Consider the following 27,085-nt stretch of genomic DNA (forward strand, 5'->3'; position numbering starts at 1 on the left):
CACAACTGGTAGAGTACTCTGGATATAGGATTTCCCCCCCATAATCTTATATAATATGCTGTTCACAATCTGCAGTATTTTGAAAACTATATAAATTGGACATGACCAAATTAGAGATGTCTGATAAACTCTTATAAAGTATTTGGGAACTTCAGCTCTAGTCCCCAAAAGATCAATTTTAAACTATAAAAAAGGAAAATTCATATAAAATCACAACAGATTTAACAGAAATCTTTGAAAAAAAAAAAAAAAACTATAACGCAATTTTCTACTTTTGACCAAGAAAAAAAAAGTACAAGGAGTCTGTCTGCATTTTTTAAAACTATTAACTTAGTGGATCTGGGGAAGAAAAAAAGCTATACAGTATTATTGCACTCCACGAATGTGCAGAATTCCAAAATGTGCCAGCACTGAAAAACTGCCTTGCATTGAGGTTTTCCAAGAGGTACAACGAGCCTGCCAAGAAAGCATCTGGTCTGTACTAACAGCTTGCTGTCTTCAGTACAGGCCTTCATAATGTCAGTCACGCTGCTCTTGCAAAAATCCCTTAATGTCTGAAAGATACAGAGAAAAAAAAAAGAGCATTTTATTTTAAAAATTCACTCATAAAATTAACTTGCTGATCAGAAAAGAACCGAGAACATCTCTGCTAAACAAAATTAACTTTCACCCCTCCATGTTCATGCACATTTGCTTATAAATTTTCTATCGTGAGCATGTGAAAAGAAATTGCATAGTCTTAAGAACTAGTTATTTGAAGGTAAAGGGAGGGTTTATATGTACAATACAGATATAGTACATGAATTCTAGTTATTAGGAGTTCGTAGTCCAAAAAATGCTATTACAGGCCCAATTATTAAGCCTTAAACATAAAACTAATAGCACAATCTTACTTTATGGTCCAAACTCTCTTGGACACTTATAAATTTTAATAAAAAAGACATTCATTTGTTAAATCTTAAATTGGAAACTCAACTGACAATAAATGTAATATCTATTATTATATATGTATATCTAGTATACTAATATAATATACATGTAATATCTTACTGATTCATGCGAATTAACTGATACCTATAGTTACTGCATTTTTAAACTACTTACAAAAGAGTTTTCAGTGCTGATAGTTGGGGCTATGATCGATGATGTGGGATTGAATCCATATGCACGTTGAGCTTCATTTCATTGTCAAGAATTTGAACAAGCTGTTGCATGGATGGAAGGTGACCAGATTCCAACTTAGACCACACAGGTACATCTACAAAAATAAATGGTACCGCCCTCTCCAAATTAAAGATGATTCTATAATAGACATTCATTCTACAAATATGTACTGTACTCTATGCACACAGCTGGAGACAGAATTAAGCTTTTTGCTTTTATGAAGTTTACATTCTAGTAGAGGAAATATAAAAAGAACTATACAAATAGCTACAAAATTACCCTTGTACACTAAAAATTAAAACGAGAAGATGCTACAAGAGGGATATATGAGGCTGGGAAGGAGCCTTTGTACTTAATATTATTAAAACAGAGATACTATTAAAATTGAGAGATATTATTATTAAACATAAAAGCTAAAATATAGAAGAATGGTACAAACGAGGCTGGAGAGGTAAACAGGGATTAGATCAGGGATCAAAAAACTATAGGGTCAGAGAGTAAGCATGTTTAGTTCAAGAAGATATATAGTCTGTCTCAGCTACTTAATATCCATTATAGCCCAAAAGCAGTAACAGGCAACAGATAAATGAATGGGCATGGCTGTGTTACAATAAAACTTCATTTACAAAGCAGGAAGCAGAAGATATGTTACACAGGGCCATGGTTTGTCCGTGCCTACGCTATGTCATGCATGGCCTTTTGTCCATGTTAAATGTTCTGGTCTTTATCTTGAGAACAAAATAAAGCCATTTAATAAATTTGAGGCAGTGAAGCAACAAGATAAAAGGTGCATTTAAAAAAATCTTCTTTTAAATAACTCAACTGTTTGGAGCAGGTATCAGCAAATTTTTCTGTATAAAGCCAGACAGTAAATATTTTAGACTTTACAAACCAAGAGGCAAAATCAAGGATATTATATAGGTACTTATATTAATTTTTCATTGGTGAAACACAAGACTCTAGGTATGAGTACTGAAATTTGAATTTCATATAATTTCTATGTCACAAAATAGTCTTTTGATTGTTTATCCATTAAAAAATGTAAAAAGGAATTCTCCAGTGGTACAGTGGTTAGGACTTAGCATTTTCACTGCAAGGGCCTGGATTCAATCCCTGGTCGGGGAACTAAGACCCTGCAAACCACATAGCGCAGCCAAAAAAACCAACAAAATGTTAAGCACCACCTAGCAACAATGGATAGACCTAGAGATTATCAAACTAAGTGAAGCAAGCCAAATATCATATGATATCACTTATATGTGGAATCTTAAAAAAAAAAAAAGACACAAATGAGCTTATTCACAAAACAGAAAGACTCACAGACACAGAAAACAAACTTATGGCTACCAAAGAGGATAAGGATTAGGGAGGGAGAAGGATAACTTAAGAGGCTGGGATTAACATATATATATGTTGCTTCCCATAAAACAAATAAATAAGGACCTACTGTATAGCACAGGAAAATGTACTCAACATTAATAACCCAGAAGGGAAAAGAATCCAAAAAAGAATATATATATATATATATATATAGGAATCACTGTGCTGTATATTTGAAAACTACAAGCCATTGTAAATCAACTATACTTCAATTAAAAAAAATACTTTTAATAGAAATAAATAAGTAAATTTTAAAACTGTAAAAGCCATTGTTAGCTCATAGGCCATACTATACTTGCCACCTCTTGTTCAGACAATATGTTAAAGGGTAACAAGATAACTGTGGCTTGGATTAGGGTGGTTAGCAATGAAGATAAACAGAAGCTGACCTTTGAAAATTGTAAAATGTAGAATTGAGAAAAACTGGTAATCCATTAGATATGGAGAGCAAGTGATATTATCCTAGGCTTCTGACATGAGCAACTGGGTAGAATGGTAACAATGCCATTAAATAAGTGAAAAATGCCAGGAAAGGAGCAAATGGAATATAAAATAACTGCAGGAAGCTGAGGTAATCAACCGTTTGGGAGTAGGCAATGCTTAGGATTCCTGGCTACATACAGAACATAGAAGAGAGGTCTAGAACTCTCCAGACTATACATTCAAGGGTCATCACACAGATGTTACTCTAAAGCCATGGAGTAGCTGAGGACCATACAAGGATATAATTTAGCATATTGTGAAAAATAGAAAAGCCTGATGCTTAATATAAATCATCTAAAATTTATTATAAAATGCAAACTACTCAGAACCTACCATTCAAAGTTATCTCAAATGCACCTGTTGACATACACTGGTTTTCAATCATGTTGCTCAAGAAGAATACCATCATACATGCATAGACCTAAGAGAAAATACAATCAAATACAACAGGTTAAGTCAGTCTCAAATCAAAACAACATGACAAGTAAATACAGTCTCATTTTTATTTGCTAACTGTTCTTTTTAAATCTACCTGAAGATTATATACAATTACTCCCTTTCCATATATTCAGATAATGTACACAGAAAACTGCAACACTAATTCGCAGCTCTATATACTCTGAAGAATTTATACATGTTATTCCTAATGTACAGATAAAATTTCTGGGGACTTCCCTGGTGGTCCAGTGGTTAAGACTCCACACTCCCACTTCAGGGGGCATGGGTTTGATCCCTAGTTGGGGAACTAAGATTCCACATGTGGCCAAAAAATTGAAAAAAAAAAAAAAAAAAAAAAGATAAAAATTTTAAAAATCATAATAGCCTTAATAATTTAAACAAACGAATACCAGCTTAAGATGGATTCATTTTAGCATTTTTATGATCTAATGTATGAATTCCCAGGAGACTAGTGATGCAATCATCAGCAATTCCATGTATTCAATACAACCTGTCCATGTTCCAAACAAGTCATGTGAAGTCAAACTGGAAAAAAGTAGGTTAGAAAGCACTAGCATATTAAGTTATATTCATTCATTTCCTGAAGGCAAATCCATACTCTCCCAAGAAATTAAAAGCTCCTGCTAGACAGAAAGGTTTTAATTTAACAAAATCACCCAATCAAAAGTAGGATGTAGTAAGGATGTCAATTCACAGCAAGCTGCTTCAGAAAAACAAATTAAAATGCCTACAGCAGATGAGAAGGAGCTTTCCCCTAGTCCCACTAGAGCTAGGTGGGCTCTGATTTCATAGAAGTTATCTCGGTATTTAGGGACAAAGTTTGCTTTCTTGAGAACAATACACAAGGAAGTGTCATGAAAGCAATAGCTTTCAGGTATCCTCTTCCACAGTAGATCAACAATGTTTTAAGTCTATACAAGTAAACTGCACTAAAGATAATGTGGAATCAACAGAATTAACAAATATGGCACAAAACATTGTCGTAAGTACTCTTAATCCTATGTAAATCAACATTTTGTTAATAAGAGTAGATACATATCTCAATTAGAAGTAGCACCTGAGAATGTTTATTTTAAGAAGTCTTGCCTGCTACTGGAAATTAAGTGATTCTGTAAGAAAAAGAACAGCTTTGTTATGAGCTGGCTAAAGGTTGTCTCAGCACAGAACTAATGGATAAGACAGAGAACTCCAAAAGACAGTAATTCTTAGAAGGAAATCTAAGGAATATCATTCAAGAGAGAAACAAAAATTAGTCCTATTTCTCAGAGAAGAAAGGTAGACCCTGCAGAAAAAATGATTTTAAGTAAAACAGATGAGAGCTCTAGAAAACAGTCTGCTGCAACAAAGAAGAAAATGGCACAAGACCTTTACATCTATTTATACTGATTTTTTCCAGTTAATTTGCTTTAGATTCCTCATGGACAGAAATGTCAAAGAACAAAGAATAAAAACAGAGAGTTGGATAAGAGTAAATTGGTGGAAATCTCATTTTTAATGTGAATAAACCTATTAATACTCATTAGTTTGTATAAAAGGCCTACATTGTGTATACATTGTTTTGCTGTATGACTTGGCCCAAGTTATACAATCAAAAACAGGCATGAAATTATTTTGTGCCCAGGTTCTACTAAAGTAACACTTCTTTAGCTTTCAAACAATAAAACATAAGACCTAATCATTCTTAATATACAAATATGGAGACTATGGCCAAAGGAAGTAAAGTGCTTTGCCAAGAGGAAAAAAAAAACTGATTTAAGTTGATATAGCACATGTAAATGGCAAAAAGTACTTAAAAAAAGAAAAACCCACTAGACGATTTCATTGACAACCTAAAAACCTGTAGGTATCAAACCTATTATATTACATACCTTATTTTCTTGGCCCCACTGCCAGATGCTAGGAGCTTGCATGCCAAAGAAAGCAAAAGGATCCTTGCCAACAATTATTAAGCCTATTAATACTAGCTTGAAGACTGACAGGAAAGATGCTATGTGTCTATCAAAAGAAAAGAAATAAATTAATCAGAAGCTGCAATTTCTATTTCAAAATTTCATAACTCAAGGCTATGTGTATAGACATTTTTTAAACACTAAATCTAAAAATTGCTCAATATACCAGGAAAAAGCTAGTAATTAATTTTTTTCTCTTCAGTAAGTCCTTGTTGTTTATCCATTTTAAATATAGTAGTGTGTACCTGTCCATCCCAAACTCCCATAACTAAATTTTATTGTGCAGCATAAAACAAAAATGTTTAAGATCTTGGAATCAACCAAAAACTAATTTATAAAATTATATATAGCACTTATCTCTAAAGATACTATTATTTTAACAGTACACAACTTTGTACCATTGACTTGATTTATTGCCACAATAAAAATTAAGAAAACACATCTTTAGAAGGGTTGCCATCTCTGAAATGTCTTCCTGTTTCCCTTCTTACAGAAAAATTCTTTGGTATTTACAAAACTGTTCTCTGTAAAGTATAACCAACTAAGAAATTATAATAACCAAGGACAGTTAATTCAACCAATTCATAAAAGTTTATTGACAAATGAGAAAAAAATTCATTTAAAAACTCCTTAATAAGCCAACATTTACTTACCTATATATTGGTTGAGGGAGGTAATTCTCTCCTTCTATGCGGATGTCAGGGTACCGCTGGCTAATAACCCGCATGTACTCCTCAAACACCCGCCTGTAACCTCAGGAAACACTGCAGAAAAACAGAAGTGTTTTCATTAAGTGGTTTAGAATGTGACTAGATTTATTTTGTATTTATGGGACTTCCTTGATGACTTAGTGGTAAAAAAAAAAAATCTGCCTGCCAATGCAGGAGACACAGATTCGATCCCTGGGTCAGGAAGATCCCCTGGAGAAGGAAACGCAATCCACTCCAGTATTCTTGCCTAGAAAATCCCATGGACAGAGGAGCCTGGCAGGCTACAGTCCAAAGGATCGCAAGAGTCAGATATGACTTACTGACTAAACAACAACATTTTGTAGTTAAACAACAACATTTTGTAGTTATACAAAACCTAAAAATTATTACCAAGATTAAAAATCTTTCTCAAAACAGTTATATATTAGTAATGACTGATGGTGTATAAGTGGACTTTTCTCACAGATGAGTTATCTTACCTTCAAGTAAATTCTTCTATTAGAACATTAAACTTTATAGATGTGGGTTATAGAAGCAAATGCCTATTTACAGAAGTCACCATATTCTCAACTTCCAAATACCGTTTTTCTGTTTTTTTTTTTATCAACAACTGTATAAACAATGAAATGAAAACAGCTCATTTATATCTGAATTAGAGACATTCAAAATCTGGACATAGGGGACTTTCCTGGTGGTCCAGTGGTTAAGAATCCACCTGCCAACACAGGGGACATGGGTCTGATCCTCAGTCCAGGAAGATTCCACGCACCCCAGGGCAAGTAAGTCCATGCACTGCAACTATGGAGCCCTCGCTCTAAGCCCATCCCCTGCAACAAGAGAAGCTACCACGAGACGCCCATGAACAGCAATGAAAAGTAGTCCTCCCCTGCCATGACTAGAGAACGCATGTGCACAGAAATGAAGACCCAGTGAAGCCAATAATAAATAAATATAATTTTTAAAAAAGTCTGGGCACAGGAATCTTAAAAAAATGCTAAGGCGTTAAACACGACATATTGTTTCTTATTCCAGCTCTACCCTTAACTGCCTGCTCAATCACGATAAAAGAAACTTTAAAATTTCTTAGATCCTTTCTGACTCTCTACTTTACAAATAAAAACAGACTGAGAAGATACTTCTCAGCAATGACAGTAATCCACGTCATTACTCCAGAAATTAAGTCAACAGCATCCAATCATCTCCATTAAAATCTCTGAATAACTAAACTGTGGATCTATATGTTGCTCTAGGAGGAAAAGGAAGATATGCCACCAGAATGCATATATAGGGGGAAAAAAGTACATTGAAAACTTACTAGTAAGACACTGACTAAAGAAACTGAAGACACAAATAAATGAAAACATTTCGTGTCTATGGATCAGAAAAATTTATATTGTTAAAATGTCCACATTTTCCAAAGCAATTTATAGATTTTATGCAATGCCTACCAAAACTGCAATGACATTTTTCACAGAAATAGAACAAACAATTCTAGTATTTGTATAAAACCAGAAAAGACCCCAAGTAGCCAAAGAAATCTTTAGGAAGAAGAATAAAGCTGGAGGCAACATGCTTCCTTACTTCAAACTATGTTACAAAGCTACAGTATGTATGGCAGGTGTATAAAGGCACATAGCTCAATGAGACAGAATCCAGAAATAAACCCACACATATACGCTCAAGTAATTTATAACACAGGAGCCAAGAATATACAATGGGAAAAGGACAGTCTCTTAAATAAATGGTGTTGGGAAAAGTGGACATATAAAGAACGATGGTCTTACATCATACACAAAAATCAACTCAAAATGGAAGTTGAACAGAAGATCTGAAACCATTAAACTCCTAGAAGAAAACACAGGGCTGAGCTCCTTGACATTGATCCTCACAATGAATTTTTTAAAAGCTTCTGCACAGCAAAGAAAACCATCAACAAACAAAATGAAAGGGCAATCTATAGAATGGGACAAAATACTTGCATATATAACTTCCAATAAGGGGTTAATATCCAAAATATATAAGAAATTCACATAATTCAATAGCCAAAAAAATCAAAACTCTACTTCAAAAACAGGCAACTGGGGAATTCTCTAGTGGTCCAGTGGTTAGAACTCAGTAATTTCACTGTGGGAGACGGTTCAAGCCCTGGTCCAGGAACTAAGATCCTGCAAGCTGCAGTGTGGCCAAAAAAAGAAGAAAACATGGGAAAGGAACCTGAAAAGACATTTTTCCAAAAAAGACATAAATATGGCCCACAAACACTTGAAAAAATGCTCAACATCGTTAATCAACAGGGAAATGCAAATCAAAACCACAATGAGTTATCACCTCATACCTGTTAGAATGTCTATCATCAAAAACACATTATAAAGCAATGAAGGTACCACTTGGTAGGAGGAAACAGGGTCAGTAATTGATAGCAGGACGAAACCTGAGGTGCCAGCTTTGTCAATCATACAATCATCCAGGAAAAAAAATATCAATCACCACCATCACCAGCCCAAACTAACAGCATCAAATTTACATCTGACAGGGGGAACAAGTCCAAATGTTAGTAGATCTCAATGTAAGAAAACTCACTAAAAAAAAGAGAGAGAGAAATTCACCACTCTTTCTTGACAAATAATACTTCTACACTGAGAATGAAGATCTCACAAAAGTACGAAATTTTTGCAAAAGAAGACAAGTCTCTATTAACTAAACAAAAGAACTTAAGAATCTCCAGACACTTTATCTTTACTAATAAACATTTACTTTATCCAGCATTTTATTATAACTATTGTTAGATTCATCAAGTATGTCTTTTTGCCACAACTGATTTCTATATAAGAGAATTTTAATGTTGCTTTTGTTTTGTTTTGCTTTACATTACAAAAATAATGTAAAGCACTTATGTACCTTTTTATACTGTGCATGAGGTTCAAACCAGTCAATGTGGGAATCGAACCAGACAATCCTAAAGAAAATCAACCCTGAGTATTCATTGGAAGGACTGATGCAAAAGCTGAAGCTCCAATACTTTGGCCACCTGATGCGAAGAGCCAAATCATTGGAAAAGACCCTGATGCTGGGAAAGATTGAAGGCAAAAGGCAAAGAGGGCAGCAGATGAGATGGTTAGATAGCATCACCGACTCAACGGACATGAATTCGAGCAAACTCCAGGAGATTAGTGAAGGACAGAGAAACCTGATCACGAAGAATCAGACATGACCAAGCGACTGAACAGTAACAACTTACACACCTAACTACCCTGAAACCAAGAAATGCCACATAATTTCAATGCCTAAGTTTGCATCAGTATTTACAATGGAGTTGATGATCTAAAATGATAATATGTAACTTTTAATGCAGTATTTGAGAGCTGCAGACTTGAGTTGAAATTTCCTTTTTTATAGACAAAGAGGAAAAAACTGAATCCCAGAGAGATCAAGTGACTTCAGATATGGTCCCCCTTAGTCAGGGCTGAAACTGGAACACAGACTTTGTGATTTCAGATCCTAGGCCCTTTCCATTAAACCTCAACAAGGCAGTTACTGATGCCTGTGTCCACAAATCTCTGTGTCCACAAATCTCTGCTACTTTAAGGCTACAATCAAGTACCCATAAAGTAGCAGAGATCTCTTGAGGTTCTTCTGATGAAGATACAGATTCTCCCACCAGGCGAACTAAGCCTGTGGGCCCCAACAATCCTTGTGTTTGCTCTAGGAGTTCCAACCCTTCTTCAAGGGAAGCCCCAAGAGGCCCAGCTAGAGAGGAATGTCTAAGTACAGGCAACACACAGGTTAGATTCCTCCCAGTCACCCAGTTTTCTGGCTACTGTGCTCCAAAACCTAAGTCTATCCTTCGTTTTCCTGGTCCCAACTCCTCAGTTCAGTCTCAGATCTTTGTATCGAACTCCACACCATAATCTTGAATCAACCCATAATCTTGACATCTAAAAAGGACTTTAAATCTGTAACTTTCTTCAAATTTCCAGTTATAAAATGAATAAGTCATGGGGATGTATAATGTACAATATGGTGACTATAAACTAATAATACTGTATTTCATATATGAATGTAGCTGGGAGAGCAGCTCTTGAAATCAAGTTTTCATCATGGAAAAAAACCCCAACAATGTAACTACGGTGTATAATGGCAGATGTTAACTGGACTTATTGTGTGATTATTTTGTAATATATACAAATATCAAGTCACTACACTGTACACTTGAAACTTATATCTCGAAACAACAACTGTATATTTATTTCTGAAAAATGAAGCAATTTACAGGACTGACAACATATTCTTAGACAAGTTTACTCATACATAAGTAAACATTCCTCCCTATATTTGCCTTCAGATGTGTGAAGAAAAAAACAAGTAACTTTTTTCCTATATAATGATTTCCCCAAAATGTTAAAATTGTTTTGAAATTGCAATCATTACTGCTGACAGATGTTTTCCAAAATAAAACATATCTAGTGTTTACTGAGGTATGAAAGATGTTAAATTAAAGGCACACATGGTAAGGAATCAGTAATCATTTCACATCTACCACTACACCCAGTTCTTTCCACTTTTCCACTCTTTCTGGGTCAGTGAGTAAAACTATATAACTCATAGAATACCTTCAACAAAATAAGTAGGTGAACATACTAAACTGTAGCTGCCCCTGAACCAAAGTCCTTAAGAAGTAAATTAATCCACCTGCAGTGCAGGAAGGGAATATTAATCCACCTGCAGTGCAGGAAGCACAGGAGACGTGGGTTTGATTTCTGGATTGGGAAGATCCCCTGGAGAAGGAAAGGACAACCCACTCCAGTATTCTTGCCTGGGAAATCCCATGGACAGAGGAGCCTGGCCGCCTACAATCCATGCGGTTGCAAAAGAGTCGGACACAACTTAGCAACTAAACACATAACCACTTTGCAAATCTCTTCCTTGTAATACAAAAATACCTTACAATAAGAAGTAACTTTTGCAACTGCTAAATTTAAAACATTTCACATAATACTTCTAAAAGATTAATTTTCTAAAAGAAAGAACCTGCATACAAACTAGATGATCCTTCCGTAATGAACAGAAAGGAAATTTAGGAATGACTGTGTTGTTTCAAATACATTCTGTGCTTTTTTCAGTCCTTCGTGTTTCAGCCTAATTCATGGTACCAAACATCCCACTTTTCCTTTTCTATACCACATCTGCCCATAACTGCAGTCAAATGCCTGCTTACATGAAACCCTACCCCTCCTATTTCCTTACTAAAGGAAAACAGGGCAAAATCTCACCTATTTGTTGTTATGAAATAAAACCTTGTGAGTTCTTTCTATTTCTTGCATCTCTTGAACTTACCGCCCTCCCCCCTTTTATTCAGAATAATCTCCCCTCCAATCATCCAACTACCCACACATAGGATTGGCTCCTGTTTATACAATAAAACTCAACTTCCTGCAGTATCTGATGTTGCATTTGCAGAAGTGCAAACCTGTCACAGGAAGACTTGAGTGCCCTCTCTAAAAATGAAGAACCAGGATTTTAAAAAGTAACTATCAGGACTTCCCTAGGGGTTCAGTGGCTGAGAATCTGTGCTCTCAACGCAGGGGGGGCCCAGGTTTGACCCCTGCTCAGGGAACTAAATGCCAGTAACTAAGAGTTCACATGCAGCAATGAAGACTGAAGACCCAGCACAGCCAAATAAATAAAAAATATTTTTTTAAAAGGTAACTCTCCAGACAGGTGAACATTTAATCAAAGCTGTTGTGGGTAGAGAGGGGTAATCTTTTAAAAGGCCTAGGGAGAAGGGATAAATCAATCTTCAAAGAGAAAAAAATAAAACTTTTTACTGAGAAAAGTACAAGTGTGAGCCAGGGGAAGAGTGAGCAAAGTCCTCTCAGATGCTTCAGTCTTATATTTAGGCCCATCCTGAGGCACAGTTGCATTCCTGCCTTTGGATTCTGTACTATTCTTTTAGTCATTTTAAATGGATTTCCAAATATGTTTTTTAAACCAGTTTAGATTGGGTTTCTCTTCTTGCATTCTAAGAATTCCAACTAATATTTCCCCTGTGCTGAACCCAGAAAATCAGGAACATATCTGGTAAATACCACGTCTTATAACTATCAACAGCACTGACCCGTCCAACAGTTCACTGATCATCGAAAACTGCATTTTTAGATGTAATCTTTATTTCCCCTTGTTCTGTTTAGCAGACAAACCAGTAACAGACGTTTGTCTAGTGCTTCCCCTGCTGTGCTCTAAGTGCTTTAAGCAATGAAATCTGAACAAAGGGTTCTATAAACCATATAAGAAACAAGATGTTCGGGGTGAGTAGACAAACCTGATGAATGCTTTTTAAGAAAAACTACAAACAAGAATGCTTACACAGTGCTCATAGCAGCACTATTTATAATAGCGAAGACATGAAAGCAATCTACATGTCCACTGACAGATGAACGGATAAAGAAAACGTAGTACCTATATACGATGGAATATTACTCAACCAGGAAAAAGAATAAAACAATGCCATTTGCAGCAACATGAATGTACCCAGTAATTATCATACTAAGTGAAGTTAACTCAGACAAAGACAAATACATGATACCACTTACAGGTGGAATCTAAAAAAAGATGCCAATTAATTTATGCAAAAAACAAAAGTAAGACTCACAGACATAGAAAATAAACCTATGGTTACCAAAGGCAAAAGGTAGGAGACAAATAAATTAGGAATTTGAGATTAACAGATAAATACTACTATGTATAAAACAGATAAAACAACAAGGACTTACTGTATAGTACAGGGAATTATATTCATTATCTTGTAATACCTCTAATAAAAAAAAATTGAACCACTATGCTGTACACCCAAAATACTGTAAATCAACTACACTATATTTCAATTTTAAAAAAAGAGTGCATACACACTCTGACTGAAGATCAAAATGGAGACCAGAATTTGCTCAGCATCTTTAAAAGTTGCAAAACTTTTAAACAGGTATGAGCTTACCAGGTTTAAGAACGGTATTCAGTTCAGTTCAGTTCAGTTGAGTCACTCAGTCGTCTCCGACTCTTTGCGAACCCACGAACTGCAGCTCGCCAAGCCTCCCTGTCCATCACCAACTCCCGGAGTTCACTCAGACTCACGTCCATCAAGTCAGTGATGCCATCCAGCCATCTCATTCTCTCTCGTCCCCTTCTCCTCCTGCCCCCAATCCCTCCCAGCATCAGAGTCTTTTCCAATGAGTCAAATTTTTGCATGAGGTGGCCATAGTACTGGAGTTTCAGCTTCAGCATCATTCCTTCCAAAGAACACCCAGGACTGATCTCCTTTAGAATGGACTGGTTGGATCTCCTTGCAGTCCAAGGGACTCTCAAGAGTCTTCCCCAACATCACAGTTCAAAAGCATCAATTCTTCGGTGCTCAGCTTTCTTCACAGTCCAACTCTCACATCCATACATGACCAACAGAAAAACCACAGCCTTGACTAGATGGACCTTTGTTGGCAAAGTAATGTCTCAGCTTTTGAATATGCTATCTAGGTTGGTCATAACTTTCCTTCCAAGGAATAAGCGTCTTTTAATTTCATGGCTACAATCACCATCTGCAGTGATTTTGGAGCCCCAAAAAAGAACGATATTATATGAAATCAAGTAATATCCCTTCCACTTGCCTAACTCTCCGAACACTGCAGTGGCCACCATAGTAAAAACACTTAGGATTACAAAATACACCTAACAAAGCTTCTAAGATTCCAGGTTTCTTGAGTTTACTCCAAAGATTTGACAAACTTAAAATTCAATAAATGATCTGTTTTTATTCTCTTTATTCTTTGTGTATTATTCTTGAGGTCACTAGTTTCTAGTTTCCCTATACCTTTGGCATAACATTTCAGGAAATCTGCTGCTGCAGACTATTCCATAAAGAACTAATAAATTGTGTAAATTCCTCAGCTTTTTGTGGGGAAGGGATTTTATCTCTTTAATCTGGAAAGCATTTCTCATCAACAGATTTATAAGGTACGTAGCCATTCAGTAAAAGTGATTTGATGAAAGCACTCAATAAATGGCAATTCACCTGCATTTTGCAAGAATTTTTGTCTCAACTTAAAATATTTCACATAATTTCATGCTTTTATTCTTTTCAATACATTGTTTTAAATTGAGGTATAATTCACATGCCATGAAGTTCATCCTCAGTGCATTTTTGTAAGTTGTGACAATGATTAGGAAAAAAACACCACCACTGTGTTCTATGCTAATTCATTGGCCAAACTAGAGATGTCTCCAGGCTGCTTTACAGCTTTGCTGTTTCTCTTATGCTTTTACCAGCATGTTGTAGACTGATTTCAGAAATTAGAATAAACTCAACAAAAAGGCCAGGAACCTTAGAAAGAAAACCACAAACAGGATAAGTAGTAGGGGGAATCTCAGAAATGAGAGCAGCAGGAAGATGATGGACAATAACACAAGGAATCTTGGAAGGTTAGCCCCACCAGTAAAGGCGGCAGCCAGGTAAAAAAGGTCACTGAGTATGGAGTACATTCAAAACCGATGTTTTACATGTATCACATTCTACGCCTAAAAGCTACCAAACTGAAGTAGAGGTCAACCAGGTAAAAATCCACCTGAAAGGAACAATATTAGAAAGCACTGTTCAACACTCCAGTTAGAAATGTTTAAATGGGGGGTGCGGGGAAGAAGACAGAGTATGTCATGACCAGAGTGGACTGCCATGGGATTGTATTCATTTTTTTGATAAATACTGCCTGATGGCAGGTACTGTTTTAGGTTCTAGATATTCAGCAGCAAGCAAAATAGACAAAGATCTATGCTGCTGTGATGCTGGCAACATTCTAATGGAGAAAAGAGAGTAAGCTGGTAACAGTCTAATGGAGAGGATACAATTCATCAACTGATAATATCTGAAGCTGTTTTCCTTGTCTTGCTTGAGAAACAGGAATGAAAAAAATGAAATACCTGAGGGACTATGCAAAAACTGTCACAAATTCAAAGAGTAGAAACAGCAAAAAAAAAAAAAAAGATTCAAAATCAAAGCCTACATCCAAAAATATTCTGCAAGAAGAAAAAAGGAATGATAAAAGAGGTAAGGGAGGACTGTAAGAAACTGTGAAACCAAAAAGCAGAATAAAATATATATATATATATATTGAGGCCCTAAAAGAAGAAAATTGATAGGTGAAAAACTGAATCAGGTGAATAATACACAAAAATTACAGATCTGAGTAGTATCATCAGTAGAGGGAGTTTGTTGATAAACCAGGGTTTTTTTCCTATAGAAAACACCCTGAGAGACCATGGAATATTTACAACAGTTGGTCACAGTTGGTCACAAAGAAAGCCCATAAGTATGTGGATGAAGAATGTCGTCAGCGATCTCAATAAGCAAAGGATACTGCAACCATGAAGCCATCAGCCACTGCAGACACCCCCAGCTGCGCACCCTGAGGGGATTTGGGAGGGAGAAAAATAGGATACTGGACCTAGACAGTTAAAATACATATCAAAGAAATTTCAGTTCTTGCAACTTCCCATATATGGAAAAGCGCTAAATTCATTGACTTGAGAGGGTTTTCTTTCATTCATTCTTTCAGTAATCTGACGCTCTGATAACCATTTTTTTTCCCCCTGCAAAAACTCCTGGCTCCTCCCCTACCTCTTCGTAATAGTCCCTTGTTGATGAGAGGCTGTCTCTGAGGGCTAAGTCCTCAGTATGTCCGTGGAATAAAATATAACAGCAAATGTCACGTTCTCTAATTACAGAGCAATAAACTAGAGAATTCTAAAAAACCCAACCTACTTTAAGATCTCCTAGTGAGAGTATTACCTAGTTTAACTATGTCAAAATTTTAAATGTGATACCCATTAATGTAATCATAATATTTTACTTCTATGGATTTAGTTTATGGAATAATTGGACAAGTACACTAGATAACTGACAGTCACCTTAACAAAGTAATTTTATGAAAAATTAGGACCAACATAGGATTTCTCTGGTGGACTGGTGGTTAAGAATCCACTTGCCAATGCAGAGGACACAGGTTCGATTCCTGGTCTAAGAAGATTCCATAAGCTCAGGCACCACAACTGCTGAAGCCCATGGGCTCTAGAGCCCATGTTCCGCAACAAGAGAAGCCAGTGCAACCAGCAGCCTGTGCACCGAAACTAGAGAAAGCCTGCGGCAGCAATGAAGACCCAGGACAGCCAAAAATAAATGCATTCTAAAAAAAGAACACTTAGGTCAAACATAAATGTTAAACAAAAGATTGAGTAGCTTAAATAAATTAAAGAACACCTGTGGACTTCCCTATAGCTCAGATGGTAAAGAATCTGGTGCAATGCAGGAGATCCAGGTTTCATCCCTGGGCCAGGAAGATCCCCTGGAGAAGGAAATGGCAACCCATCCAGTATTCTTGCCAGGAGAATCCCATGGACAGAGGGGCCTGGCCGGCTACAGTCCATAGGGTCACAAAGGGTCGGACACGACTAAGTGAGTAACACAAAAAGAATACCTATCTTATGGAACACTATGCCTGTTGATATAGAACAGTGTTTACTGATATGAACAGATAAGTGGTGATGGGGAAGGCAAATTTCATAAAACCATACAACTATGAACTACGAACTCATTAATATAAAATATAGCATGTGTCTGTGAAGAGTCAGCTTGAAGGAAGATTCTTCAAAATGTTATCAAAGAGCTACAAACATTTTTCATTTTCTTCTATATACTTTCTTTTTTTATTATTTTTACAACAAACAAGTTATTTTCATAGTGAAACCAAGAAGGAACCTGTGGGGCTCCTTGGTACAGAAGCCTTTTTGTCCCTTGTTTCTTGTAGCTAAGACTCTAACCTCCAGGACACTCCCTGAGTTCCAAAGGGCAGACGAAACAATTGCTTATAAGGAAAGGAGTAGTCAAGAAACCACCAGAGGTGAGATTTAAGAGACCACAGAAGCTCAACAAGACCACCTGGGGCCCTGCACACACACTAATCCAGTCAGCAACCCCATCCTGAACTACTGTAAAAACTCATCAAATCCCCCTGGGTTGGGACACAAAGCAGGAGTCTGCTCTGTCTTCCTTTGCTTGGCAAACCAATGAAAGTGAAGTGAAAGTGAAGTCACTCAGTCGTGTCCGACTCTTTGCGACCCCATGGACTGTAGCCTATCAGGCTCCTCCATCCATGGGATTTTCCAGGCAAGAGTGCTGGAGTGGACTGTCATTTCCTTCTCCAGGGGATCTTCCCGACCCAGGAATCGAACCCGGGTCTCCCGCATTGTAGGCAGACGCTTTACCGTCTGAGCCACCAGGGAAGCCCAATAAATCTATTCTTATCTGCTGCTGATGTGTTCAGTTGCTAAGCTGTGTCTGACTCCTTTTCGACCCCATGGACTCTAGCCCATCAGGCTCCTCTTCCGTGGGATTTCCCAGGCAAGAAAACTGGAGAGGGTTGCCATTTTCTTCTCCAGGGGGTCTTCCTGACCCAGGGATCAAACCCACATCTCCTATTTGGTAGGCAGATCCTTTTCTACTTCACCCAAAACTCTGTCTTTGAGATTCAATTCAGCACCAGTGTACAGAGAAGCTAAGCTTTCAGCATCAACAGTCAGTGATCTATCTGAATTTTTTTAAGGTGAAAGCCAGTAAGTAAAGCTTTCAAAGGTTTTTTTACTGAAGTCACCATTATAACATTACGAGAATACAAACAATAAGTTACATAACGAGCAGTTGATAAATGGCAGTAGCAGTATATTGTGCTGGGTGTTTTTAACAGATTATCTGACTCCAGCTCTCCTTATTTCCTGTCTGCTCTGCCTCTGTGCTGAGTCAGGCTTCATTTGCATGTGTTCTTCCTTTAGCTAGTAAAGCTCATCCTCTGTATCTCCTGATAGAGTTCCCCATACCCTTCAAGATTTCATTTCCTTCTCTGCAAAGCCTTCCAACCTCCTGAATAGGTAATCTTTCTTCCCTCTGGGTTTTTAAGACTTCTTTTAGAACACTCAGAACAGAATGTTTTACTGTAATATTGTTTATATGTCTGTCTCTCCCACCAGACAACTGGTTTTTAAATGTTACAGTTAAAAAAAAAAAGTCTTCCTAAAATTTGAACAGAAAGGGAAAACAAGTGGTATGAAAAAGGAGGCATTAAAAACCAAGGGCTTTGTTGAGGTTTGACAGAAAACAACAATTGTCCTTCAATCAAGAAACAAACAAACAAAAACAAACAAACTAAGGGCTTGATTATCAGTTCTTGCTAAAATCTACATGGCCACGATTTCTGATCAATTTCAGCCTGCATCTCAATCAAGATAAAGTATTTGAAAACATGATTTTCCTTTTTGGAAAGCAGGCAATATCAATCAGATGAACTAGAGGACTCCAACTACACTCTTAAGGACAAAGATGTAAATGAGACATACATACACGCTTTCACTTTTTTCCTTTAAGTTTCTTAACGGTACTTAATAGAACACTAGAAGTAACAGTATAGAGATTCCTTAAAAAACTGGAAATAGAACTGCCATACGACCCAGCAATCCCACTGCTGGGCATACACACCAAGGAAACCAGAATTGAAAGAGACACGTGTACCCCAATGTTCATCACAGCACTGGTTACAATAGCCAGGACATAGAAGCAACCTAGATGCCCACTAGCAGACGAATGGATAAGGAAGTTGTGGTACATATACACAATGGAATGCTACACAGTTATTAAAAAGAATGCATTTGAATCAGTTCTAATGAGGTGGATGAAACTGGAGCCTATTATACAAAGTGAAGTCAGTCAGAAAGAAAAACACCAATACAGTATATTAATGCAAATACAGGGAATTTAGAAAGATGGTAACGATGACCCTATATGCGAGACAGCAAAAGAGGCACCAATTAAACAACAGACTTTTGGACTCTGTGGGAGAAGGCGAGGGTGGGATGATTTGAGAGAATAGCATTGAAACATGTATATTATCACATGTGAAATAGATCCCCAGTCCAGGTTCAATACATGAGACAGGGTGCTCAGGGCTGGTGCACTGGGATGACCTTGAGGGATGGGAGGGGGAAGGGGTTTCAGGATGGGGGACACATGTACACCCATGGCTGATTCATGTCAATGTATGGCAAAAACCACTACAGTATTGTAAAGTAATTAGCCTCCAATTAAAATAAATTAATTTTTTAAAATAAAAACAAATAAATAAATAAGTAACTAGAATACAACCAATATCCTTATTGTACAGAAGAAAAAGTGGAGAGCTAAAGAGATATATAATTTCTCCTAAGTCATTCAGAAGATAAAAAGGCAGACCGTTTTAGACCTCCAAACTGCTGGTCCAGTAAATGCTCAGCTTCCCAGTAACTACACCATTCAAAATTTATGAGGTTTCTAAATGATATATTAAATTTGATTTTGGCTACCACTTACCTTAATGGCAAACTATAAGGAAACAATATTCTAATTTTCTGTAAGAGGAGATAAAATCTTAAAACCATTCATATTTTACTTACATCTAAATGCTTTGAACTAAAGTACTTCATTCATTATTAAGAAGAAACAACTATTATACGCACAGCACTCAGTTAGCTCCTGCTATTTATCTTCAAAATGGTCAAAACAAAATGATGACTAAATTCTATGTAACTTTAAACATATACCATAGTGGCAGGTGCAACAGCTACCATTTTATTTATCTCTATAGCACTCGACCACTACTCTATCTGGATCAACTTCCTATTACTCCTTTATTTCACTGTTTCCAAGTAGTACATTCTTCCCTTTTAGCATCTTTCTAAAAACCAAAATTTATCTCATCATCATTAGGGTGTCACAGTTTAAATGGCCATATTTTTTCCCTTCTGAGTGCTACATAAAATAATGGCATATCATACAATCTATCATATCTTAGGTTTGGAGAAATATAATCCCTGCTATTTAAGTTTTTAGTTTCAGCTACTGTGACTATTTGGGAGAGATGAAACTTTCTTTGTAGGATTTTGCCCTGGCTACTCTGTTTTTAGTTTTAAAACTGAACAAACAAAACAAACTTGTGGTTACCAAAGGGGATGGGGAGGTGGTAAATTAAGAGTTTAGGATTAACAATATGTACTGCTAGATATAAAACAGGTAAACAGGGACCTACTGTACAGCACAAGAAATTACACTCAATATCTTATAACAACCTACAATGGGGAAGAATCTGAAAAAGAAAATATATATATCACTTTACTGTAGATGTCAAACACAACATTGTAACCTACACTTCGGTTAAAAAAAAAAATTCAGGATTCTTCCCCTTTCATTCCCCCACTACACACACACAAATCTGCAAAAAACTATTCTCTCTTTTAACCATTTATCATTAGACATCGCTCCAGAACTGAGAAGCCACCTTTGACACCTCTCATTCCATGCCACCTCTCCGGCCCCTCAAATATGTAATCACTAGGAACTAACTTAATCTCAGAAAGATTTCTTAGACCTGTCCCTTTACTTCTACCCCTATCTTTTGATTCCAAGCTCCACTGTCTCTTGCCTGAGCAATTCCAAGAGTCCCCCTAAATGGTCTCCCCGTATCTATTTTTTGTCCCCTGTAAGGGGCTTCCCTAGCAGCTCAGACGGTAAAGCGTCCGCCTGCAATGCAGGAGACCCAGGTTCGATTCCTGGGTCAGGAAGATCCCCTAGAGAAGGAAATGGCAACCCACTCCAGTATTCTTGCCTGGAGAATCCCTGGACAGAGTAGCCTGGTGGGCTACAGTTCATGGGGTCGCAAAGAGTCAGATACGACTGAGTGACTAACACACACAATGTCTTTCCCACAGTGATACCTACTGATTTTTCCTTAACGTGGCCCTCCAGACCTTCCAGGGTCTGTGCCACCTTCTATCTGGTCTTTGAGGTCAGGAGCCTTGGCCTCAAGAAATTATGTTCTCTCCTACTATAAGGCCACTGAACGTGTTATTTCCGTTGCTCAAAAGTGCTCTCTAAATATATTTTAACCTTCAAATCTCTGTTCAAAGTTCATTTTCTCATGGAAACCTTCCCTGATCCTGTGACTAGGTCTCTCTCATACTATATTACTTTCCTATTGCAATTAACACAACCGTAATTTTATGTGTTGTCATGGATTAATGACTGCCTTCTATTCTTGCCTTTAACATCTATGAGAGCACTGAACTGAACTCCCAGCACCAAACAAAGCAGCTGCATAGACTTGGGGCACAAAAATTTGTTAAACATACAAATATTTGTCTAAAAAACTATAACTCAAGATTTCTCAGATTTCTTCCATTCAGCATTTTACTAATCTTGATCAATATTAACATCCAAATCAGTCTTTGGTCTTTATTTTCTTGCCTCCATACTATGAAAGCAAAGGCTAAAAATTGGCATAAATTTAAATTAAAATGTCTTCTAGTAATTGTTCCATTTACTTCTTAAAACTCCATTTAGAAATTGGTTGTCCTAAAATTATAGCAATGGGTTCTTTAACAAAAATTGGAAAATTCTGATGCATTCTGTCTATGTTTTGAAATCTTAACTTTAATCTACTATTCTTAGAAAATCAATTGTCAAATGTTGACTAAGTATTAACCATGAAGAGCTGCAGATAGTAATCTCCTTAAACTGCAACAACTGATACTATGCTGTAAGTATGATTACATGTTAATTCACATATATGGGAGGAAAAAAGCATGCATACAAACATGCCAAACAGTACCTGTCAGAATACATTTACACAAAAATCACAGGGAAAAAAAATGTGATAAGGGAATTTTAAGTTTTGATCAGAAAACTTCCTTTTTTATGCTTAATGCTTAAACGTCCAAGTAAACAGTATAAATTTTCCTCCAAATATGCAACATCCTTACATGCATCCTCTTCAACTGCTTGATCAACTGATGTAATAAACCAAACATTCAGTTATATTGTGCTTCTCAGTAGGCTTTGAGAGGAGCCACATCTGCCCTGCTCACCAAGTTATCTTTAGCCTTTGGCACAAGCGGATCTTAAATGAGGATTTACTGAAAAAATACATGAAAACAGAATAGAAGTTTGTTCAAGCTACTCTGCATGCTTGATCTCTCTCTCTTCAATTCCATTATGCATTATTTTGTTCTATTAGCAATTACAGAAGTGCCACAATTAACAGATGGTATACTGAGTTAAAGAAAGAGTACTCATAATGAATATAAAATAATAAAAGGCAAAAGAAATGGAAAGGAAGGGAAAAATAGCTCATGTACACACTGCTACATTTAAAATGGATAACCAACAAGGACCTATTGTATAGCCATAGAACTCTGCTCAATGTTATGTGCCAGCCTGGGGGGTTTGGGGGAGAATGGATACAGGTATATGCATGACTAAGTCCCTTTGCTGTTCACCTGAAACTACCACAACATTATTAATTGGCTACACATCAATACAAAATAAAAGTTTAAAGTTTGAAAAAACAAAAGTTTAAAGTTTGGGAAAAATGAGTTCTCTGTTAACACTGGTAATTAATGAAAAGTTGCACTTTACAGCACTTTGATTTTAAATGGAATTAAAATAATTTTCACAGATTTATCCTCGTCTTAACTTCCTTCTTTTCCCAAACTTGCAAATAAATGCCCAAGAGATTCTATCAAAATCAGAAACCAAATATTCACTTTATACAGATTAGTCTCAGGGGGAAAAAGTAACAAGCTAAATTTACCTGTATTTGGTAGGGCATAGGGCATATTTTTTTAATTAATTTAATTGGAGAATAATTACTTTACAATATCGTCATGGTTTTTGCCATACATTGCCATGAATCAGCCACAGCTGCATGTGTCCCCCCATCCTGAACCGCCCCCTCCCCCTCTCTCCCCACCCCATCCCTCTGGGTTGTCCCAGTACACTGGCTTGAGTGTGCCCTGCCTGTTTCATGGATGGAACTGGCACTGGTCCTCTATTTTACATATGGTAATATACATGTTTCAATGCTATTCTCTCAAATCATCCCACCCTCACCTTCTCCCGCATAGTCCAAAAGTCTGCTCTTTACATCTGTGTGTCTTTTGCTGTCCTGCATATAGGATCGTCATTACTGTCTTTCTAAATTCCATGTATATGCATTAATATACTATTGGTGCTTCTCTTTCTGACTTACTTCACTCTGTATAATAGGCTCCAGTTTCATCCACCTCATTAGAACTGACTCAAATGTGTTCTTTTTTTTTCTATAGCTGAGTAATTCCATTGCGTATATGTACCACAACATCCTTATTCATTTGTCTGCCGATGGACATCTAGGTTGCTTCCATGTCTTTAGCTATTGTAAACAGTGCTGAAATGAACATTGAGGTATATATATGTCTCTTTCAATTCTGGTTTCCTCAGTGTATATGCCCAGCAGTGGGATTGCTGGGCCACAAAAGGGCACAGGGCATATTAACAGGGTTTTTTTGCCATATACAGATATTTTTTTTTAAGAGTGAAGCATTTTTGTATGTAACATGCTTAGGATGACTGCAAAAGAATTTAGGACAAGTCTGTACTTTTCTACTTAAAGAATAAAAGGAAACAAAAACTAAGTAACAAAAGTTCAACTGAGGGCTTTCCTGGTGGCTTAGTGGTAAAGAAGCTGCTTCCCAATTCAGGAGACACTGGTTCCATCCCTGATCCAGGAAGATCCCACAAGCCAAGGAGCAACGAAGCCCGCCACAACTACCGAGCCTGCGGTCTAGAGCCTGGGAGCTCCAACTACTGAGCGCACACACTGCAACGACTGAAGCCCCGGCGCTCTTCTCTTGTGCTCTGCAACAGGAAAAGCCACCGCAATGAGACACCCCTATGCCGCAACTAGACAGTGGCCACTACTCATCACAACTAAAGGAAAGCCTGTGCAGCAATTAAGAACCAGCACAGCCAAATATAATTAAATAAATAATCTTTAAAAAAGAAGTTCAACTGAAGTACTTATGACGTTTTTGAAGCTTAATTTTAAGAACTGAATGCCTTTCCCGACATTTATTCATACATTTTCAAAACTTTGCTGTGTACCTAAGAGGAAGGTACATTTGTTAAATTACTGTGACAAGCAAACCGATATAACCAACTGTAAAAGAATATTTTTGAAAAGCACAAATGAAACCCAGAGATAAGAAACAGAAAAATTACTTAACTTGGAAAATGCAGTCTTTTTTTAACTACTTAAATCCAAAAGTATCACACTTAATCCTTAATAATATTTATAAGTTAGTAAAAAGACTGCCACTTTCAAAAAAAAAAAAAGGACGGGGGGGGGCTTGCCAAAATTCTCATTTACAGTATCACAAATGAAAGATGATATACAATGATATATGCCAGGCACACAGTAAACACTACAGGAAGCTTTTTGCAATCAGAAAGAAGCAAGGATTCAGTTTTCACTTCAAAAATCTTATTTTCTGACTTTCTTTAAATGTCACTTAAACTGATTTAATTTTAAAGATTTGCTTAGTCTTTAAGATTGACCAAAAAGCTAATTGGATAAGCAGAAAATCTAAATTTTAGCACACATATTAATACATGAAGCTTGAAAAAACTGATTTTAAATGTATTAAGGCCAACACCAGTATTCAAAAATAACAGGATTCTCCAGATTTACTAATCTGACCACCCTCTTCTGAGGAAAGAAAACAAAAAAACAAACCATCTTTTGAGATACAGGATTCTAATTTCTACAATTTTACAATTTTGTTTTTTGTTTTTCATCGGAGCCTTTCCAACGTTCCCCAGCACCACTTACCTTATCGCATGCATTGCTATTCTGCTTCTAGTACTTATCTAGGTAACAACAAACTTACAGAAAATTGTCAAAAACTGCCGGGTTTGGGGGGATGAGGGATTGTTTTTTGCTATTTCTCTTAAGGCCCAAGAGATCTGAAAGGTGGAGAGAGATGCCAGGGCAAGGAACTCCCGGGAGTAAGGGGATTGGAGAAGATGCAGTTGTCTGGGAGTGAACGCTTGTCAGAAGGGCAACGTGCTCCTTTTCAAAAACACTTTGGAAATTGCAAACGGAGAATCAGCTTCCCCATCCAAGCCCATCAGCCATCAGAATCCCGACTCCCTCATCCAACAGTCACTTTGGCGGATCCTGGAGAAAAAGACGTCTGTCCCTCGCGGGATCCCTCCAATGGCCCAAGTTAACCTTCGTCTAGCAGGGCAGCGAGGCCGCCAGGCGTTACCCGAGAAAGGCGAGGGGGGAAAGTGAAGCCAGTGACAAACGCTGCAGCTCCCGCGCTGACACTGCGCCGACTCATACATAACCCACCTCCGCAAGGCAGCCGGATGGCCGTGGCGTGACGCCGCCGACCGGTTCTCCGTACTGACAAGTGTCCCCAAGCCTTCGCCTTTCAGTATTTGCCATTCCCCTTCCCTCCGTTCCCATTCCATTCATTCGAGGAACCAAAGAAATAAAAATAAAAACAAAGTGAGCGGCTGTGCTTGGAGGCAAGGAGGGCGGCCAGGCCATCCCCGGGAAGAGACCGGAGGAGGCAGGCGGCGGGAAGGCTGCTGGCGCCGTTCTTCCGGGCCGGGGAAGGTTCAGCCCTCTAGGCCGCGGATCCGGGGCCCCGCGTAGTCAGAGGGGCCGAGCAGAGGCGCGGCCGGGAACCGGCGTACCTACTTACCAAATCTGGAACTTGAGCAGAGGCCCCGTGGCGTACTGCATCTTTAATCTCTTGCCAGGCACGCCGCCGCCCAAGTTGGCTGAGGCATCGCTCCGGACCACCGCCGACGCCGCCACCAGCAGAAGTAGCAGAAGCCTCATCTTAAACGAGCCAGCCACTTCGGCCGCCCTCACACTGAGACCGCAGCCAGCCCAAAGCCGAGCCGGTACTGAGAACTGATCCCCACCGCGCAAACGCGATCCGCCAAGGTCGACGAGTGAAGCAGGAATGCGCATGCGCATCCCGGCGCCGGCGCAGGCTGTGAGAGGGAGAGCCGACCCATTTTACTGTCCTGACCCACCATGTTGGGTGTGCGCCGGAGGCTCTGGGGTGGAATGACAGGAGTAGGGAGGGAACTACTGCCGGTGGGACGTCAGAGGAGCCAGTTAATGAAAGCTCGCGACACAACTGGATTCTGTATACAGTTTAAGTCAGACATTTATATCCCCGAGACGTTTAAGAACACGTGTTTAACAGTCTTGATTCAGGTGTGGGAGCTAAAAGAGGAAGCCCCTGCCTTCCGAACGGAGAAGGAAATGGCAACCCTCTCCAGTCCCTCTCCAGTATTCTTGCCTGGAGAATCCTGTGGACGGAGGAGCCTGGTGGGCTGCCATCTATGGGGTCGCACAGAGTCGGACACGACTGAAGCAACCTAGCAGCAGCAGCTGCCTTCCGAACAGGAATGCTTCAGTCTTTCTGGCCGCGTGCTATGGCCTTTTGTTTGAATTTCCTTGCAATATTGCTCTTTCCTAAAGCAATCTTTAAAAAAAAAAAAAAAAGACCTTTGGAAAACTTAAATTATATAGTGGTTTTAGTCGCTAAGTCGTGTCCCACTCTTGTGATCCCATGGACTGTTGCCCGACAGGCTTCTCTGTCCATGGAATTTCCTAGGCAAGAATACTGGAGTGGGTTGCTATTTCCTTCTCCAGGGGATCTTCCCAATCCAGGGATTGAAGCCTGGTCTCCTGCAGTACAGGCAGGTTCTTTACCGAGTGAGCTACCAGGGAATTCCCAAAATCATATAAAAGAACAGAATAATTACCTTACTCACCGTTAACAATTACTGGCATTTTGACAATCTTAATTGTCTGTAGTATAGCTCTAACTGCTTTTCCCAAAGGGAAGATAGTAGGAGACAAATAACTTCATCTATAGATTTTTAAGGGTGCATATCTAAAAAATAACCGTCTGGGGGGGAGGGGAGCGGGAACTGATCACAATACCATTCAGTTCAGTTCACGCGCTCAGTCGCTCAGT

At 38.0% G+C, this 27,085-nt stretch overlaps 1 protein-coding gene across 1 annotated transcript; it reads right to left on the minus strand.

Annotated features, from left to right (window-relative positions):
• Positions 1-304: 304 nt before the first annotated feature.
• SELENOT (selenoprotein T) lies at positions 305-26,023 on the minus strand. Its single transcript, XM_052642296.1, has 6 exons — positions 25,790-26,023; positions 6,089-6,199; positions 5,355-5,481; positions 3,361-3,448; positions 1,105-1,258; positions 305-554 (listed from the first exon to the last, which is right to left on the minus strand). Exons 1-5 carry the CDS (start codon positions 25,927-25,929, stop codon positions 1,134-1,136), a joined length of 591 nt encoding a protein of 196 aa, XP_052498256.1. The 5' UTR covers positions 25,930-26,023; the 3' UTR covers positions 305-554; positions 1,105-1,133.
• Between the last annotated feature and the right edge of the window lie 1,062 nt (positions 26,024-27,085).

This window comes from Budorcas taxicolor, chromosome 1 (genome assembly GCF_023091745.1).
Source record: "Budorcas taxicolor isolate Tak-1 chromosome 1, Takin1.1, whole genome shotgun sequence".
NCBI lineage: Eukaryota > Metazoa > Chordata > Mammalia > Artiodactyla > Bovidae > Budorcas > Budorcas taxicolor.